Source organism: Neolamprologus brichardi, chromosome 7 (genome assembly GCF_056152115.1).
Source record: "Neolamprologus brichardi isolate AB-2024 chromosome 7, ASM5615211v1, whole genome shotgun sequence".
NCBI classification, from domain to species: Eukaryota; Metazoa; Chordata; class Actinopteri; order Cichliformes; family Cichlidae; genus Neolamprologus; species Neolamprologus brichardi.
In genome coordinates this window covers 7,997,084-8,015,433 of record NC_142110.1, presented here as the reverse complement: position 1 = coordinate 8,015,433, position 18,350 = coordinate 7,997,084, and the positions used below count along the sequence as shown (strand labels likewise).

General features: G+C 40.4%; 2 protein-coding genes across 4 annotated transcripts; one reads left to right on the top strand and one right to left on the bottom strand.

The window, feature by feature from the left end:
• Nucleotides 1–601: 601 nt before the first annotated feature.
• nr1h4 (nuclear receptor subfamily 1, group H, member 4) lies at nucleotides 602–13,942 on the top strand. Of its 2 annotated transcripts, none has more exons than XM_006789535.3 (10): nucleotides 602–800; nucleotides 1,538–1,682; nucleotides 4,230–4,607; nucleotides 8,861–9,001; nucleotides 9,899–10,041; nucleotides 10,152–10,250; nucleotides 10,485–10,584; nucleotides 10,735–10,881; nucleotides 12,776–12,889; nucleotides 13,021–13,942. In XM_006789535.3, exons 2-10 carry the CDS (start codon nucleotides 1,586–1,588, stop codon nucleotides 13,257–13,259), a joined length of 1,458 nt encoding a protein of 485 aa, XP_006789598.2. In that variant the 5' UTR covers nucleotides 602–800; nucleotides 1,538–1,585; the 3' UTR covers nucleotides 13,260–13,942. The 2 variants fall into 2 exon arrangements, with proteins under 2 accessions (XP_006789598.2, XP_035763001.2); XM_035907108.2 differs by having other exon boundaries at nucleotides 1,502–1,682.
• A 586-nt stretch (nucleotides 13,943–14,528) lies between these two features.
• Nucleotides 14,529–17,244, bottom strand: c1qtnf13 (C1q and TNF related 13). Of its 2 annotated transcripts, none has more exons than XM_087842978.1 (2): nucleotides 17,198–17,244; nucleotides 14,529–16,017 (listed from the first exon to the last, which is right to left on the bottom strand). In XM_087842978.1, exons 1-2 carry the CDS (start codon nucleotides 17,226–17,228, stop codon nucleotides 14,963–14,965), a joined length of 1,086 nt encoding a protein of 361 aa, XP_087699104.1. In that variant the 5' UTR covers nucleotides 17,229–17,244; the 3' UTR covers nucleotides 14,529–14,962. The 2 variants fall into 2 exon arrangements, with proteins under 2 accessions (XP_087699104.1, XP_035763002.1); XM_035907109.2 differs by lacking the exon at nucleotides 17,198–17,244 and adding an exon at nucleotides 16,508–16,572.
• Between the last annotated feature and the right edge of the window lie 1,106 nt (nucleotides 17,245–18,350).

Below are 18,350 nucleotides of genomic sequence, written 5' to 3'. Positions count from 1 at the left end.
TGTTTATTTCAAAGAGACTGTCTGTTGACTCAGAAGGGCCTCTTTGGATGGAGCAACAACCCATCAATGATTAAACTTGTTTTGGGGAAAACTAAGAATTATAAAGAGAAGAAAATTTTCCAGTGTGCATGCTCGTCTTAGAATGTACACAGACAATAGGGCAGGTACCCTGGGGTCTGCGGAGTGCCAAAACAAACAAATCTGGTACTGCATACTCCAATGACATGATAAAATGGGTAGAATCAGTTCAAGGACTTTTCCATGGAGTTTTCCATTATACCTCAATTTTTTTTGCACTCATGAAAATATTGTAAAGGGAAGCAAACATATCCCACAAAATCCACAGCTCTCCCCGGCTTTCATTATTACAAGTAAACTGTTAGATGATATTAACAGACATGGCTTATACTCGGCCGGCTCCCACTCATACCAGTTTTTGTGTCATGCTAATGACTGGATATGGCTCCATGTGTGTGATGTTTGTGTATGTGGGTGGGAATTCATGCGGTAGCCTGTTGTCTTATTCAGATAAAGAGGGATTTGGCTTGGATAGGGAGGAGGGTTAATTAATAACCACCATCCATTTCTCCCTGACCCCAACTTAGTCACACATGGTCTCACTGATGTCCAGGCACCAGCAGCTTAATGTTCATTAGAAAGTATTGATGGAGTTGTAGCTCACAGTGTGGATATTCCCCCCTCCCAAACCAAAAAAAAAAAGAAAAAGAAAAAGAAAAGAAAAAGTCACAGGAAGGAAAAATTCAGCAAGAAGGAACTCAACCTCAGCTGCCAAAGAGAAGGTAAGAATTGTGAGATTGAGAACGAACATATTTCTAATTTACTGGTGACTTATTATTAAGGCTGTGATGTGGCATTGTTTGAAGATTTGGTTGAAGTGTGGGCAGTGGGTTTCTGAATTCTTGTGGGTAGCTTTAGACTCAAGGGAAATTACACCTAGTTAATTAAAAATGTGGCTGGTGAGGTCTATAAAAGTCATGTCTCACATGGGAACATATTTTGTGCCTAGCAGCAGAAAGGCCTTTGATACATTTGAGAACTGGTATTAAGATATTGTACGCGATGCTTTCAATCTCCTCAGCTGTCCAGATTTTAATATAAGATTTAATAAGCAGTGCTTTTTGCTAACAGGTGAGGCCTCCATATGATATGTTCAGTGAAATCAAATTAACAAAGACAATGATCTTGTCATACTAATGACACAGTCTTACATGAATCTGTAACGGGACAGGCAATAACAAAGAGAAAGAACAGACTTCTTTCCATGACTTGGTCTTCCTGCGGCAGTCTGGTCATCTGACCTTCATCCTCCACCTCTCTGTAGGGAAGTACCGAACATCTCTTCCCAGCGTGGGAGAGACCTGTCAGGTGCAATGATGTGGCGACTCCCAAGATGATTTTTAATTCCAGTGGGGCGAAGACGTCTAAGGGACTTGCGTTGCTTCATCGCGGTTGACAAATCACTTTTTCATGCTTGTTACAGAGCTCACCAAATTCAAAGCGTGTGACTGCTTTCCAGCCCAGTCCAACCTGTGTTTTCTGAGGCGGTGACAGACAACGCTCCTGAATGAATGAGTGGATGGGCCCCGACATCAATGTGGTGGGACCACTGCAGCTCCCACCCAACGATGAATTCTCCATCTTAGAGAGTTCCCACTTTTATGGTAAGTTTACAGAAAGACAAAATCAAAACTGAGCAAGTGACAACATTCGCATACTAATTTCTTTGCAATTATAATCAGTACAAGCATGGGGAAATCATCTCTGCATTTAACTTGTACTAGTGTTTAGAACAATAAAACAAGAAATCATATATAAAAGATGGCTGTAGCCACCCTGGCATCACCCATGCACAGGTCTGTGAACTATTCTGAAGCTTGAAATTGTTGCAGGTTTGATTTTAGGAGCTACAAGTGATCAAGTTTGTATGAGAGGAGAGCAGTGCTGAATTCCAGTTCTAACAGTAGAAAGGTTATTTGTCAGGCTGCATTGACAGACTCATTGAGTGCAGTTTAAAGACGGGGATCCCTGCTAATTAGTGCTAAGTAACAAGAGAAATAGTAGGATATCACTCAAGCTAAGTTGTAGTAAAGACAACGTTGGAGTAAATACACATTAATAGATGAGTCATGCATGCACCATAAAAACCCAGTCTTAGCCTTAACCTTCACCCTACTCTTTAGCACATTTTTAGAACAGAAGTTTCTGTACAGGTTTTTATGTACAGATGAAGGAGCCATGAGTGCAGACAGTACAAACACAACCATGAGTATCAGTGAACTGATTTAACCAAAGCGAAGCTTAGCAAATAGCTATCACTATGTGGGCTCTCAGCCACTAGTCAGGGTTTCAGCAAGAAGTGAATATTAGACCTTTTGCAAAGATATAATTTATTGATGATTTATTACTAATTCACAGTGACCTGTAAACAAACAGATACATCTAATAGTTTGAGGCTACTTCGTGACATTTTTCTGTCACAATAGTCAGTTATCTGCCAGTGACTAAGGATCTGTAACAACTCTGAGTGAGTGGCAACAGAACGCCAATCTTCCACTAACAAGCTGAACAAAATTATTTTTTTAAGGTAAAAAGTACACTCTGCACACCTGCTATCGTCACCTACTTTAGAAATCAGATCTTAATTTTGAATGATAATATCAACTAACAATAGGTGACTCTCATCCAGCACCTGTAAAGCATTTATGGATGCTCAAATTCCTCCGAACAATTGCATGGGCCGGATCTGACCTGTCCACAAATTCAAGCTCACTGAACAGTAGCAGTCAGCTTGTACCTGTGTCCACATCTGGAAATGACTTCTGATATCAGCTGGCTACTTGTAGCAGTGTGAAGAAATGTGACTATGTGGTTAATAAGTAGCTGTGACAACCTTTGTTCTTTCTGGGAATACTCAAGCAAGTGCCAAGTTGCTACAGTAGGTACTGTACTCAGATCTTTTGGGAAAAGCACGCCGATCGAAAGGAAGAAATTGAAGATGACTGTTTTGGTTAATAAAAGGAAAGATAGACTTGAACAACAGAGCACAGCCGGACAGTGTGAATCAGAGAGCAAAGTTTCAAAATAATCTGTGTGTTTGGGCTCACAGAAATGGCCATGGTCCAGACTAAGTCTTCAAGAGGTCAGTGTTACATTATACTATACTGATATTGTGTTAGTATTAGGTGGTCTGATGGCTTTAAAAGCAAAATTGAACATTTCACAGTCACTTTAGTCAAGAGATGATTGCATTGTGTTGTCTTGTCAATAGTCATCCCTGATAAGTTGTATATGAAGGTTATAAAACTCATAAGTATGTAATAATGAACCAAAAGTACGATCCTGTTAACATTCTTCGACTGGATATCACTTGCAAATGTGTAATTTTGTTCGTTGCACTAGTGTGTTCTAAAGGCCACAATGTGCTCTGTGTAAGCAGGTTGTTAATCATTTATGGGTTTATAGTATATGTTATGAGAAAGTAGTTAAACCTTCAACTTTGTTTAACTGTCACGGTTCACAATTCGAGTTTTGATTTTTGGATTTCTATACGACGGTTTATTTGATATTCTTTTCTTGAATTTTAGCTTGTAGCTTTATCTTGATGTATATACTTTTGTATTTTGAGGCTTCAGTTCTTCCTCCGCTCCCTAACTTATTTAGTTACGTTGTTGCCTCAGTATTTTCTGTTTACTCTCCCGTGCCAGTTTCTCTGTGTCAAATTTATTTATGCGTCTGTGTTTCTCTCCTTAGGTGTTGTTCCTACTTCCTGTTTTATTTTATTTTATTTTTTTTACAATAGTTGCCTCTTGTATCATGTGTCTGCTTCTACTTCCCTCTCCTGGCTGATTATCTCAGTCTGTTCACGTCCCCTGATTGTCCTTCGTGTCTGTGTTTATCTTTTGTCATGTAATCTGTTGGTGTTACTGTCATGTAAGAGTCTACTAATTCTCTACGGTTGGAATTTTTCTTTTACCATTGTGGTGATTGTATGTTTTGGATTTACCTTGCCTTTAGTAAAGCTAGTTTAAAGGCAGGAGTCAACCGTTGCAAAGCTTTTCTTTTAATATTTTAACACTTTGACACTTTAGCTTTTCAAGGAACTTTATTATTCAAGTAACTTGTTCATATTAAAACTGCAACAACTGTACTGCGTCTCCGATTACATTTGACTAAGATGAAGCCACATATCATTTCTCTTCTTCTCTTAGATATCCTCACAGATCAAGGCAGCCCTCTCCTGCAGGATCCCGACATCTTACCCTTCACCAACTATCCCAGCATGCAGTATCAATTCATGGAGCCAACAGTGTCTTCCACTCCATACTATTCCACTCAGAACTACTACCCACAGTATAATGGAGACGAATGGTACTCACACACAGGGATATATGAACTGAGGAAAGGACCCCTCGAGGGCAGCTATGAGGCGGAGATGGAGGAGGGCTCCTCTGTTGTGCCGGCTGTGTGCAAGAGAAGCCGGCACCTGTCACAAGCTGGAAGGGTTAAAGGGGAGGAACTGTGTGTTGTATGTGGAGACAAGGCCTCTGGATACCACTATAATGCTCTCACTTGTGAGGGATGTAAAGGTGAGACGTAGAACAGGAAACAGCAGTGTGATCCTTAACTGTAACTGTTACTCTAAATAGCCTGTCTTCTTTACAGTGTAATGATAAGAGCAGTTGGTGGAGCTGAAAGACACTAGCAATTTAGGGATTTTCTAAATGTGGTGACTTATCAAGGATGACATGGGTGGGCCTCATGGGAAATGGAAAACTTTATCGAATAAAAACAGGGTTGAATACAGTGGAGAATAAAGCAATAACATCCTTTACTTTAGTGAAAGCACAGACATCCTAAAAAATAATGCGTAACCATGGTGACATCATCCGTTGGTAAATGGTAAAAATGGTAAATGGCCTGTATTTGTATAGCGCTTTACTAGTCCCTAAGGACCCCAAAGCGCTTTACACATCCAGTCATCCAGCCATTCACACACACATTCACACACTGGTGATGGCAAGCTACATTGTAGCCACAGCCACCCTGGGGCACACAGACATAGGCGTTGGTCCACGATGTCCTGTTACAAAGGCCCAAGCAGAGCAATTTCAATGTCATGGCCTCGGTGACTCAAACCGGATATCATGAGTAAGGGGTGGGAACTGATGGAATCTGCATACTCATATGGGAGCGACCTGGTAATGAAAAGGTTGGCTTATCCTAAAGCATATTGTGGTTGATTAATCTTCTTTTGAAATTGAGACCATAACCTAATGACAAAATTACCAGCTTTTCAATACAGTCATATTTCTTATTGTATCTGGAGGAGTTGCCCCTGCTAGCCATTAGAAAGAAGTAAAGGTACTTCTGCAGTGGCTTTACAATGCTTTAGTGCAGGGGTGTCAAACATAAGAACAGCAACACGAACAAGAATATCTCCACTTTAAAAAAAATCTTTTACAAAGGGGCGATTGTGGCTTAAGAGTTGCGAGCTCGCCTTGTAATCGGAAGGTTGCCGGTTCGAGCCCCGGCTCGGACAGTCTCGGTCGTTGTGTCCTTGGGCAAGACACTTCATCAATGGCACGATATGGCAGCCTCGCTTCTGTCAGTCTGCCCCAGGGCAGCTGTGGCTACAGCTGTAGCTTGCCTCCACCAGTGTGTGAATGGGTGGATGACTGGGTGTGTAAAGCGCTTTGGGGTCCCTAGGGGGGACTAGTAAAAGCGCTATAAATACAGACCATTTTTCATCTAAGACTGACTGTGTGTCTAGTGTGCAACTGCATAATAACAAGCTGAATGACATTTGCCCCAAATTCCAACATCATGTTATTGTGTTTAGCTGTTGACTTTAAGGGGTCTAACCATGATGACGATGTGTTTAAATCTACAGTTCAAACAAATGGAGAAGAGAAAACATGTGCTTTTACAATCTTGTTAATTCCAGACGTCTTCAACAGTTTGAAATGCCCGTGTAAGCGGCTCCAATGCTGGACCTGTTACCTTACTCAGTTCCTGTAAAAACTGTATTTTTTAATCTGTTATCCTTTACAGCTGCTGTACACTGAGAACAAAATACCATTTATTTCATATTTAATAACCCTTCAAGGACAGGAGGTTAACTATGCAATCATACACTGAAGGGTTTGAAGCTGATTTTAAGGTAACAAAAAACAATAAAATTAGGCAATCTTACAGTAAGAGCAAGGACTTTACAACTCTTTTTGTCCCTTTTACAAATCATTAACTTGGGGATGAACTGCTGAAGGCCACCACTCTGCTGTCACCATGTCTTTATGACACTGTTGATTAGAGGTGGGAATCACCATACATCCCACGTTACGATATTATCACAATACTTAACGCACGATACGATATTATTGCAATTTTTTAAAATATTTTGCGATATTCAGATTCTGTACATAAAGGTAAACTTTATCAATATTCATTTTATCTAATATCAAAGTCTCACACTCAGTCTTTCTCTCATTTCAGTCAGTTTTATTGTTGACAAACTGAACGGTTTGTATTACAGTCTAGTCCAACTTAACCGAATGCAACCATCTGGTACAATTATAGCTATTCTGAACTATGCAATTTGTGAAAACTATGCAGCCCCTTCAGCAACTGAAGAATTTGAAAGTAAATTAAAACAAAATATAATTTTACATTAAATAAAAAAGTTTTAAACTTAATTAAAATAAAACATGTCTTAAATTAAAATAAGTAAACTGTCATGTTTATTGCTGCCAAAAAAAAGTTTAACATATTTGGACAGTGAAGGAATGTCAGGATGATTCTTGCTCAGAAAAAGGATCAACATGCTCTGAAGTCAGAGCACAAAAACCTTTTTTGTAACAAAATATCGATTTCTGCTGTCCCTGTATCGATATATTATTAGCAAACAAAATATCACGATACTACACAGTATCGATTTTTTTCCCCCACCCCTACTGTTGATTTGGTGTGGATCCTGCCAAACAACAGGGTGAAACGATATAAGTGTAATTCCACACTGTGAAGTGGGACAATGCCAGGAGTGTGGCTGCTGACCTGTCCTGCCATTTGACTGAGAATAGGCTCAGGTCTACCTGGTACTGCCACCAGATTGGGTTCCTTCTCAGCTTTCGGCTGTACAATGCACGAGCAACCTGAGCTCAGTTACTCTACTGCATGCCATTGTGCTTAATGATGTCAGAATGTCTGCTAACTGTTCCACAGTTATTCTGAGTGTGCGTGTGAGTGTGTGTGAGTGCATGTCAGTACTCCAGGTATAGCTTATTAGTGTGGTGTTTGGATTAAACCCAGTTGGGTTCAATATACAGCTAAATTAGAACAGTTAGTGAAGCAGTAACTGGAGTTTTTCCGAGTATAGTAACACTATCATTTATAGAAAGCTGGAATCTGGAGCTGATCCTTTATTTACTTTCTAAGTACCAATACCACAAAAAAAACAAATCAAAAGTATTCAGCATAAGCAAAAGTAATGACACACACATTATGGCACTGATAACTTCATACCTTATATTAGCAGAAATTAGCTTTTTAATGCTATAAGAATATATGTGTCACTCAAATATACTACTCAATACTAATACTCAAATTCTTGAGTTGTATTTAACAGGGTTATTTTTCCACATATAAAATGTGCCACTTATTATCTGTAATGAGTTCTTTTTTTAAAATAACATAACTTATGTCACAACCTGATACAGAAGCTGTAACATAACTTTTATTTTTTTCATTTTTGCCAGTCAGAGTAACAAACGCCACAGCGTTCGTCTCTCCATTCACTTCAGTTCATCTCAGTTCAGTTGCGTTCTACTTGTATAGCGCCAAATCACTACAACAACAAAGTGCTTTAAATTGCAATACAGAGAAAACTCTGACAATCAGAAGACCTCCTCTGAGCAAGAGCTTGGTGACAGTGGGAAGGAAAATTTTCCTTTTAACAGTAAGAAACTTCCGGGAGAACCAAGCTCAGGGAGGGACAGCCATCTGACAAGACTGGCTGGGGATAAGGGGAGGGAGACAGGACAAAAGACGCACTGTGGAAGAGAGCCAGAGATTAATAACTCACACAACTTATCGATGCAGATTATGGAAGCTTTGTTTCTGCCAGTGGGGAAAAAAATGCCGGTCAGAACAAAGTTGAACTTTTGGGTTAATCAAGATTTTGAGTTAGGTATGTCAAAATTCTGAACAAACTGTAAGTTATGAGATAATTACCTGAAATTTTCAGTCATGGATGATTTTTTTCCCCCAGTAATTTAAACGAGCTTCCAAGATTTTTAATAGCTCTTAGTTAAAATACATTTTTTGCCTTTATCTAGCCTCTCCTTTCTTTCTGTCAGTTGCTAAATGTTCACAGTCTAAATGACACTGTAAAGGATTAAGATAACACAAAATAACTTTAAGGAATGATCATTGTTTAATCAGCTCTTTTTTGGGCTTATCTAGTATAAAGGTAGATTCTGAGCATTCAGTTCAACTGATATAGTGCAAATTTACAACATCCATCACCTCAAGGAGCTTTATATTACAATGATGATAACGATATTAAAAAAAACAACAACAACAATTACATGACTCCCTATGAGCAAGCAGTTGGTGAGAGTGGGAAGGAAAAACTTCCTTTTTAACAAGAAAAAAAAAGCTCTCCAGCACAACCGGGCTTAGACAGGTGCATTGATCCACCACAACCTCAGGGTGAGGTTGGGGGTTTAGGAACGTTGTGTCAAATTCCCTAAAAATCCAGTGGCAAACACTCATGTGTGCATTAAAGATCATAACATATCGGCGTCCCTTGTTGTTAATACATTTTTATTTTTACCACGTTCAGGTTTCTTCAGACGGAGCATCACCAAAAACGCTGTGTACAAATGCAAGAGTGGCGGAAACTGTGAGATGGACATGTACATGCGCCGGAAATGCCAGGAGTGCCGGCTGAGAAAGTGCAAGGAGATGGGCATGCTGGCAGAATGTGAGTATCGCTGCATTAGAGGATGCCGAAACAGGGATTATTTTTTTTAAAGAGCATTAACGTGTTCCCACAGTAACATCTACTTATTATGATTAAGAGAGACTGCTAAATACAAGTGTACATTTTCCATTCTGACATGGGCTGTTGGATTTTAATGGGGGATTACATGTCAGTATATATCACACAGTACAAACATCTGTTTATCTGTTTAAGCTGCATTTAAAAAAATAAGAACATGACACATTTGCTAAAGTGATTTTTTGCCTTAAGTTGATGTTTCTCAGTTGTCTATAGTTTCAAATGCTGAGCTTACCTCAAACTGAAGGCAAAACCTGTAAATAGGAGCACCCACGTTTCTGAAACTGGGTATTGGAGGATTATTGGGGTCTATTATAGAGCTGTCAGCTGAAAAGAGAAGAATGAGAGGCTGGACTCCTGTTGCTCATAAATAGTACAGAGAAGATGTGATGAATAATGCAGGGTGAAAGGCATTCACGACTCTCTCTATCTGCTGCCTCAACAAGAGACTAGTGAGTTAGATTTTTGATCAAAATGTGAGAAGACAGATGGTAACTGAGAACGCTTCTCTTCTCGCTTCTCTTAAGTGTAAACTTATTATGCAATTGATCAGAGAAATCTAAAGTAGAGGGAGTTGCAGTGTTTTGTGGAAGGAATAAGGTAGAAAAGGAATCACATTTAGTAGAGAGCAGTTCACATATATGCATTATGATGTGATGTTAAAATAGTAAACAGCAAGAGTTGCAGTAATCTGCCTGCTTGTTGCACATAGTTTGACCAAAGCCATCATAGATGAAAATAAACATTCAGCACTGCCGCTGCATTAAAAACCTGCAAGGTATTTAACACGCAAAGTGAATCCTTCGTCGCTACTGACAGGCCTGCTGACAGAGATCCAGTGTAAATCTAAAAGGCTGCGGAAGAACACCAAGGCCTCCCCAGGACAGTCGACTGGGGATGAGACGGAGGGGCCAGAGAATGTCGACAACAAGCAGGTCACCTCCACCACCAGACTGTCAAAGGTAACCTCAACATCTGCAGATGTCCTGAGAGCTCGCTGATGCTCTCAAACAGGCACAGAAGACGTCACCGCTTAATGATGGGCTGTTTTTGATTTTCTCTTTAAATCCAGGAAAAAGTTGAACTCACCAAAGAGCAGCAGGCACTCATGAAACTCATCGTGGATTCTTACAACAAACATCAGATTCCTCAAGATTTTGCTAAAAAGCTGGTACGAAACAGAAATATTGATATTAAATAACCAGGGGAACAGTGCTGATGAAAACTGGCTGCGGGGAATGCAGCTAAGAAAATAAAACCTGTATGCACAGACATCAGACAAGCAGCACCAGCTTGTTGGGTGAAATAATGTTTGCATGACTACATGCCGCCGAGACTGTTGTATTAGTTTGCTGTTTGCTCCCTCTTCCCTCTGATCTGTTTTTCCCGCTGTTTTCTCCTCAAGCTACAAGAACAGTACAGCGCAGATGAAAACTTTCTTCTACTGACAGAAGTGGCAACAAGTCAAGTTCAAGTTTTGGTGGAGTTTACAAAAAGTATTCCAGGTAATTCTTTTTTCTTTTTACCAATCCTGTAGAGCAACTGCAGTGTTATCTTAAGGTCATGGACAGAGGCATGATAGATGCTGGGAGAGTACGTTAAGTAAAAACACAGTATCTTGCCTGTTGTAATGACAAGTGTTATGTCTGTCATAGGGTTTCTGTCTCTGGATCACGAAGATCAGATTGCTCTGCTGAAGGGTTCAGCTGTGGAAGCCACATATCTGCGCTCAGTTCAGGTTTTCAGCAAAAAGATGCCCACTGGATACGCGCAACTTTTAGAGGAGAGGATACGGAAGAGTGGTGAGTCTACAGCAGCACCTATAAATGTGTCGGTGCTGATATTCAGCAGTTATAGCAGATGCAAGTTTTTATGTGTGCAGCTCTTGCTTCATGACCTTCAGCAGCCTTGGTCTTCTGCAGCCAAGCAGCTAAGTCTTTCAGGTCCTTGATTAATATTTGATCTGTGTCGGTTACGTATGCTGACCTGTTGATCTCTGGCTGGGTATAGATTACACATGAGCACACACCTTCACCGGCTATTGTTTCACTCCGTTTGGCGCTACATGTGCATCCATGCTCGCAGATTAAAGGAGAGTGGCTTTTCTGGGATTAATTTATTACAGCGCATGAGTTTCTTCTGCTGTTTTAATCCAAACCTATAGATTTTTGCTCATATGTCCCCTGTGTTGTCTCCTTTAAAAGAAAAAAAACATCTATATTAATATGGGGTGTCATTATGTCAACCAGGTTGGACAGTTAGACAGACAGCAGCGGTGATGGCAGGCCTGTGTGCGCGTCACTGGGTCCCTCAGTGCTGCTCTGGTGTGAATAGTGCCTATAAGAGATATTCACAGTAAAGGCCAGTCTGGGAGAATAAGTGATCAAAGCTGTCTGAGGAGGCCATTGTTTCTTATCAAAACATCAGAAGTGCTATTGTCCACTTCTCTCCCTCTGAGCCCTGCTGGCATTTCTGAAAGCTCGATGATGTGCCCGAGCAGACAGGCACCCTCCGCTAGCTGAAGAGCTTTAATATCAGGAAGTGCTGCCAACGTGCAAGAGCATATTAAACAAAAACTTTAAAATAATATAGAGAGAAGTTTGAAATATGTATATGAAATATGTTTATTATTTAATCGCTGCTTAGAACCAGAGAAAGGCAGAAAAGGTTTTAGAAATTATGATTTAGAGGTGAATGAGCCTGGTATGACTGTGCTGCACAGTATTCTACATCCAACCATCCATCCATCCATTCTCTTTTGGTTATCCTTATCAGGGTTGGGGGGGGGGGGGCTGGAGCCTATCCCAGCTACCATAGGGCAAGAGGCGGGGCACACTGTGGACAGGTCACCAATCTGACGCAGGGCTAGGATAAGGATAAGATCTATGATTAGCTGCAAATAATTGTGTCGTAATTGCTAATGGCTTCACATACTGAATACAATTCACTCATAAAAACTCTTTCTTCGCTCTCTCGTTTGCCTCGCTTCTCTCACACCTTCATCTACCTCCTCATCACTCTTCTCACCACAATGCAGCAGAGCACATCCACCTCAGACCCTGTATATGTGTTTTTGATTTAACTTTGAGAAACTCCAGTCTTTGATCATATTAGCTGTAAAAGCTTAAAACTGAATGTATTTTACATGAAAAACGTTACAGCATCTTTTAAATAAATAAAATGAATAGTACAATACAACATTATAGATTATCCTGGTCAAAGTACAGGCTGTTACATAAAACAGGCCGTCTCTGTGCATCTTAAAACTATAAAACCTCGCCAGCTTTCAGCAGCATCGACAATCCTTTATTATCCATCAAGTTAGTGCACAGACTAACATTGTCTGCGTAGAGCTGCAGATCAAAGACTTTTTATTATTAATTTGGGAAGGTCAATTTACTGTGTTTAGAGCACTTCCAGTCAGCATAAACATGTTTATTGGCTCTTCCACAACATGAACAACAACAACAGAAATTGAATTACTCTACTTTAAGTATGTCTGTGAAGGTTCTCAGTCATCCAGGTCATTGTAGTCAAAGGAGCTTGCAAAGAAAAGCGTCTGGACTTAAGTAATTAAACCAAAGCTTAAGAGATGGCTTCTTACTTTGAGGACTTGTTTATTTACTATTCACTGACTTTATATATAAAACTTTTTATTTTATTAGAAAAAAAATATGTTGCTTTCTTTTTCTGCAGGTATATCACAGGACTTCATTACACCCATATTCAACTTTTACAAAAGCATCAGCAAACTCCACATGGCACCGGAGGAACAGGCTCTCCTTACTGCCGTAACCATCCTGACACCAGGTGAGCCCCCCAAAAATAGTGTTAAGGGCATTGATTTGGATGTATTTTGTTGTTTCCTAAAGTAATATTTGATTCAAATTTTGATTTCTGTGAAGATGATGATGATCACTATCCACTCTGTTCCTCTCCAGATCGGCCTTATGTCAAAGATCAGCAGGCTGTTGAGAGACTTCAGGAGCCCATGCTGGATGTGCTGAGGAAGCTGTGCGCCCTGCAGCATCCGCGGGAGCCGCAGTACTTTGCTCGTCTCCTGGGCCGTCTGACAGAGCTGAGAACGCTCAACCACTTCCACACGGAGTTGCTCACATCCTGGAGAACGAACGACCACAAATTTACCCCGCTGCTCTGTGAGATCTGGGATGTGCAGTGACGGGCCAGGACGAGAGAAGAAGGCGGTAACACAGGGGTGATAATGTGGACATTAACTTACAAGACAACATCATAGCTCACACTTACAGTCCTTTCCCAGCCTCTGTTGTGAAGCCATGACATTGGCATTAGTCATGTAGTGATTGGTTTAGAGTGCTGCTTGTGCCTTTCTCATGGATTACTCTATTATTTTTAACCATTCACAGACAAAGAGGCTCCTGTTCAAATATTGTGATTTGGCCAACCTTTTTTTTTTTACTGTGTATATCATGCAAAACATTGATTAGTCAAACAAGTACAAACACTGGAAAGCCACGGTGGTGCTCCTAAGAAGTGGAAGGCTTAGCTTAAGTGTGATAATGGGTGAATCCTACGATCTGCCTGAATAAATATTTTCAAGAAAAAAAGGGTTTACCTGGAAATAGTTTTCATAATAGTTAGTCACAACATCTGGGATGCAGTTATTCAATAAAGAGTAAGCAAAACCCCCCCAAAAAAACATTGTCACCTTTTCTGCTTGATCATATTTGTATAATCTTTCATTTTTACATCTTCCAGAAACATTGACTTTTTATTCCTTATTTATGCCTGTAGGTAGCCATCTGGCCAAACAAAGGCGTCTCAATTAGAGGGCCGTGACTGAGGGATTTTTTTTTTTTGCATGTTTTAACCAATTTTCTAATAGCCAATAAAGATTATTTAAGATAAATGTTTGGCTCTTTTTCTCTTTCTGGTGGTAATGGTGCTGTGAATCAGAAGCTTTAAGAGCTTAAGTAGAAATGGCAACATTTAGGAATTCATGTTTGGAAAGAGATTTATCAGATGTTATAATATAGTCCCGTGTTATAATATGTTATAAAAATCCTTAATTAAATGGTAAATGGCCTTTTTTTACAGCACTTTACACTACATTCAGTCATCCACACACTGGTGATAGCAGCTATATTGTAGCCACAGCTGCCCTGGGGCGCACTGACAGAGGCGAGGCTGCCGGACACTGGTGCCACCGGGCCCTCTGACCACCACCAGTAGGCAACGGGTGAAGTGTCTTGGTGAAGGACACAACGACCGCAACTGTCGGAGCCGGGACTCAATCCGGCAACCTTCCGATTACAAGACAAACTGCCAACTCTTGAGCCACGATCGCCCCGTGTGTGATCTTTAGGTTTATTTTCATCCACAAACCAGCATTTGTTTGATTTAGAAGAAAAAAATAACATATGTAAAACTAATCTAAGGAAATTTATTTATCATTTTCCCAAAATGCACACAAATCATTTAATCAGATCGTTCTACAAATAAAAGTTAAATAACTTTAACATGGTGCAACTCTAAGTCTACATTTTGTAGTACATAAATTTGAATAAACTTTACATCATTTACAACGTTCTTTTTGTCATGTAATGTTCACTTTTTTAAAATGAAAATTCTCAGATAGTTGTATCTGTGCACCTAAACCCAAACTGTATCACAGATTTTCTAAGAGAACATTGCACTTAGCTGTATCATAGCACCATCTGGTGGCAACAAATGTTACCTTTTAAAATAACACTGTTTAATAAAAACAAACAAAATGTTACAAAAAGAAAGAGAGAGAGGAATCTGTTAAACTATGCTGACCACAGTTTAAATATTCTACCTGACTCACTGACGTGGAGATAAACTGCAGGCTGGGAACAAAAAACAGCTACAACCTTAAGACATTTATAGGTGACCTCTGTCCTCCTGGCTGGTGGCAGGTGTTTCTGTATCTGGATAAACCAGGAAGCCTGAGAACGTGGTGTACCTGCCCTGGTTGCTGTAAACAGCAAAGCGCTCATCCTGTTGACTGTACAGCCACACGCTGTCGCCCCTGCTGAGAGACAGCAACAAACTCTGACTCTGCATTTCCCTTCTCTTTGATGTGTCATCATCAAACACCATCGCCTGCACCTCGCCGTTCCCGGTCATCAGCTTCACTGAAACAGCCCTACGAGGGTGTTTCCCCACAGTAAAGGCGAAGAAGTACACCCCTGGGAAGTGGCAGGTGAAGCGGCCAGAGGTTTTGTTGAAATGGCCCCCTATGTTGACATATTCTACATCAAAGGTGATCGGTGGCTTTTCTTGTGTCCAGATGCTGTGACCCATGAGGGTTGATGTCCGTGCTACTGAGAAGGCAGACCGTGGCTGCTCTCTCTGGCCTCTGACCTGAGGTGGACAGTTTGGGTAGGGTAGAGCAGGTGTAGACAAGTGGTTGCTGATGTAGCTGGTTGCCATGGCATCAGGATAGACCAGGTAACCTGAGAAGGTGATGTAAGGCCCAGCGTTGCTGTACAAAGCATACTGGGGGCTAGGCTGCAAGCGCAACCACACTATGTCCATTTTCGTCAAACCGATCATAAGACTTTGGCTCTGAACTTTTCTCCCTTTCTTGCGGAAGTCGTCATAAGCTATAGCCTGCACCTCCTCTCCGTTCTTCACCAGGATGACAGAAAGCATTTTTTTGGGAAATTTCCCCACAGAGAAGGAGAAATAGTAAGCCCCGGGGATGCGACAGCGGAAGTGGCCAGTGTCTGGATTGAAATCCCCTCCAGTGTTGACCACGAGCCTGTTGAAGGTCACTGCCTTCTGCTTGCCTCCCACCACGCTACTGGTTTGCGTGGCAGAGAAAGCAGAGAGGAGACCTGTTGGCGCGGGAGGAGCATAAAGGGGAGAAGCTGCTCCAAAGCAGTTGATGAGGAGGAACAAACATAGCACGTAGCAGTGTGTGCTCCACTGATCTGAAAACAAGACAGAAATACCTGTGAAATTACATAATGAGATATCAGTCACTCAAAGCACAGGTACGTATATACCTGTGGTGTATATATTGTTTCTGTGGGAGGGAACCAACGATTTTCACCTTTAAGATATCATGCTAACCAAGTTATAGCTTCATATTACATATTATTATAAATTTTGGTTACATTTTATATCCAAATCACTTTCTTTAAGTCATCTAAGGGCTCTATGAGTGCTTCTCTAAGATACCTAGACTAAAAATCAGTGTTTAACTGAACTGCTCACAGCACATATCTATATCCATCAGGTAAAGCTCTAAAGGTCACTTAAAACTAAAAGGCTGGCAGCAAAGTGAAGTACACTTCATTTAGGCCTGGGAAGTATGGCTGCTCTCTGTTAACATAAATCTTTCTACTTGAATTAAGCCCTCGGTGTGAGCAGCAGCCCCTGTAATATGGCTGGTATTGTCTGTTCTCTCTGTGCACTGACGGAAGGGCTGCATTAGGTGCTGGTTCATCTGTTCCTCTGTGTGTTGAACAATGGAAAATTTCAAATGGCTGTGGAGGTGAAGCAGAACAAAATGCTAAAAGATATGAGAGCAAAACAATTTAGGAAACATCATTTTATAAGTGCACAGGTTGACATAAATCAGCTATTATTATTATTACCATATTATCATGAATATAAAAAAAAAGTTTTTTACAAGCATAACTTATTAAATTTTACCGTCACACACATTTGTGAGCACAAACCTACACAGATAGAAATTTATGATCCTAAAATTTTTAATCCTTCACAAAATGTAATACTGTGTACGTACATGCATAAAAATACATTTTAAATACTACAAGCTCAGATCTGTCTGATGATAGTTAAATATGTAACTCTGAGCACGAATTGTCTTAACCAAATCCAAAAACTCTTGCTATCTAGTTGAAATTAAGTTTTCAAAACCTAATTTTAACCTTTTAAAACAATCTTGCATTTGTTGCATTCTTTAAAGTAAGTACTTACATTTATATAGCAGTAACATAGGGTGTAAATACATACAAAATACATAAACTAAGTCACAGAAATACATTTATGACAAACAGCATAATAAAAAAAAACCCTCACACTCATTCAAACACAGTGCTTGCATTAAAACATAATCTATCCGTAAGAGACATAAAAACGCACCTGTGGAGCTACAATGGGGCAGAAACCGCATGGTGAAAGTTGTTGCTCCGCTAATGTCCACATTATAGGCCTGAAACCCAAAGGGGAAAAGCTTTTGTCCATTCAGATATGAGAGGAGGAGGAGGAGCTCCAAACCCCCTCCAATATATTCTTCCTATTCATCCATGAGACAAAAAATATCCCAAAATTCAACAGGACTCTGCAGGTTTATTGGACCTTGGAGATGTTCAGTCTAAGAAATGCGTTGATGTGTCTAACAATGGGAAAGACAACATCAGGCACTGTGGTAATCTCTGAACAACTTCTGCTTCAGGAACAAGCACAGCTGGGAAGCACATGTAGAAAAAAAGGTGTTGCCAAATGACAAAAAAACAGCCATGTTGATGTTAATAGCAACTATTCTACTACAGCTTCTGCAGTGCAAAAAATACTGATGCTGCCAGTGCTACCCCTCAGCCTCCTAGTAGATGCACATGGTATACATTTGAAAATCCAGGTGACTTCCTTCTTGAGATACACACACTAATCTGCTTCTGTCCCCTCCGATATGAACATGCATGCTGACTTTTGAACTGTGGTGCTGATAACAAGGCAGTTGGTCACTGCTCACTTTATTACATGATGATTATTATTTATGAGTTTGATAAAGTAATTTTTATTTCTCATTTTTATTAGCCCGAACTGATTTCTGGGTCAAAGTAAGATGTCAACCGTCCAAAGACATGCAGCTTGTGGGGATAGCTTAATTGGATAATCCAAATTGCCACTAGGTGTGAATGTGTGAGTGAATGTGAGCGCGAATGGTTGTCTGTCTCTGTGTGTTAGCCCTGCGACAGACTGGCAACCTGTCCAGGGTGTACCCCGCCTCTCGCCCTATGACAGCTGGGATAGGCTCCAGCGCCCCCTGCAACCCTGAAAAGGATAAGCGGAAGTGAATGGATGGATATACTTTTGTATATATTACCAGCTTTAATCTCTACTCCTCTTATGAAATGAAGTTGATGCTATACTATTGCACTGTATGTTAGGTGTACAAAGTATAAAACATATGCATACAAGCGCAGTGATACTGGGTTAAATGTTGGTGCAACATTTACTGGATGAAACTGGATGAATATCTGAACACTCTTCTTGGCAGAATTGGTAGAGTTCA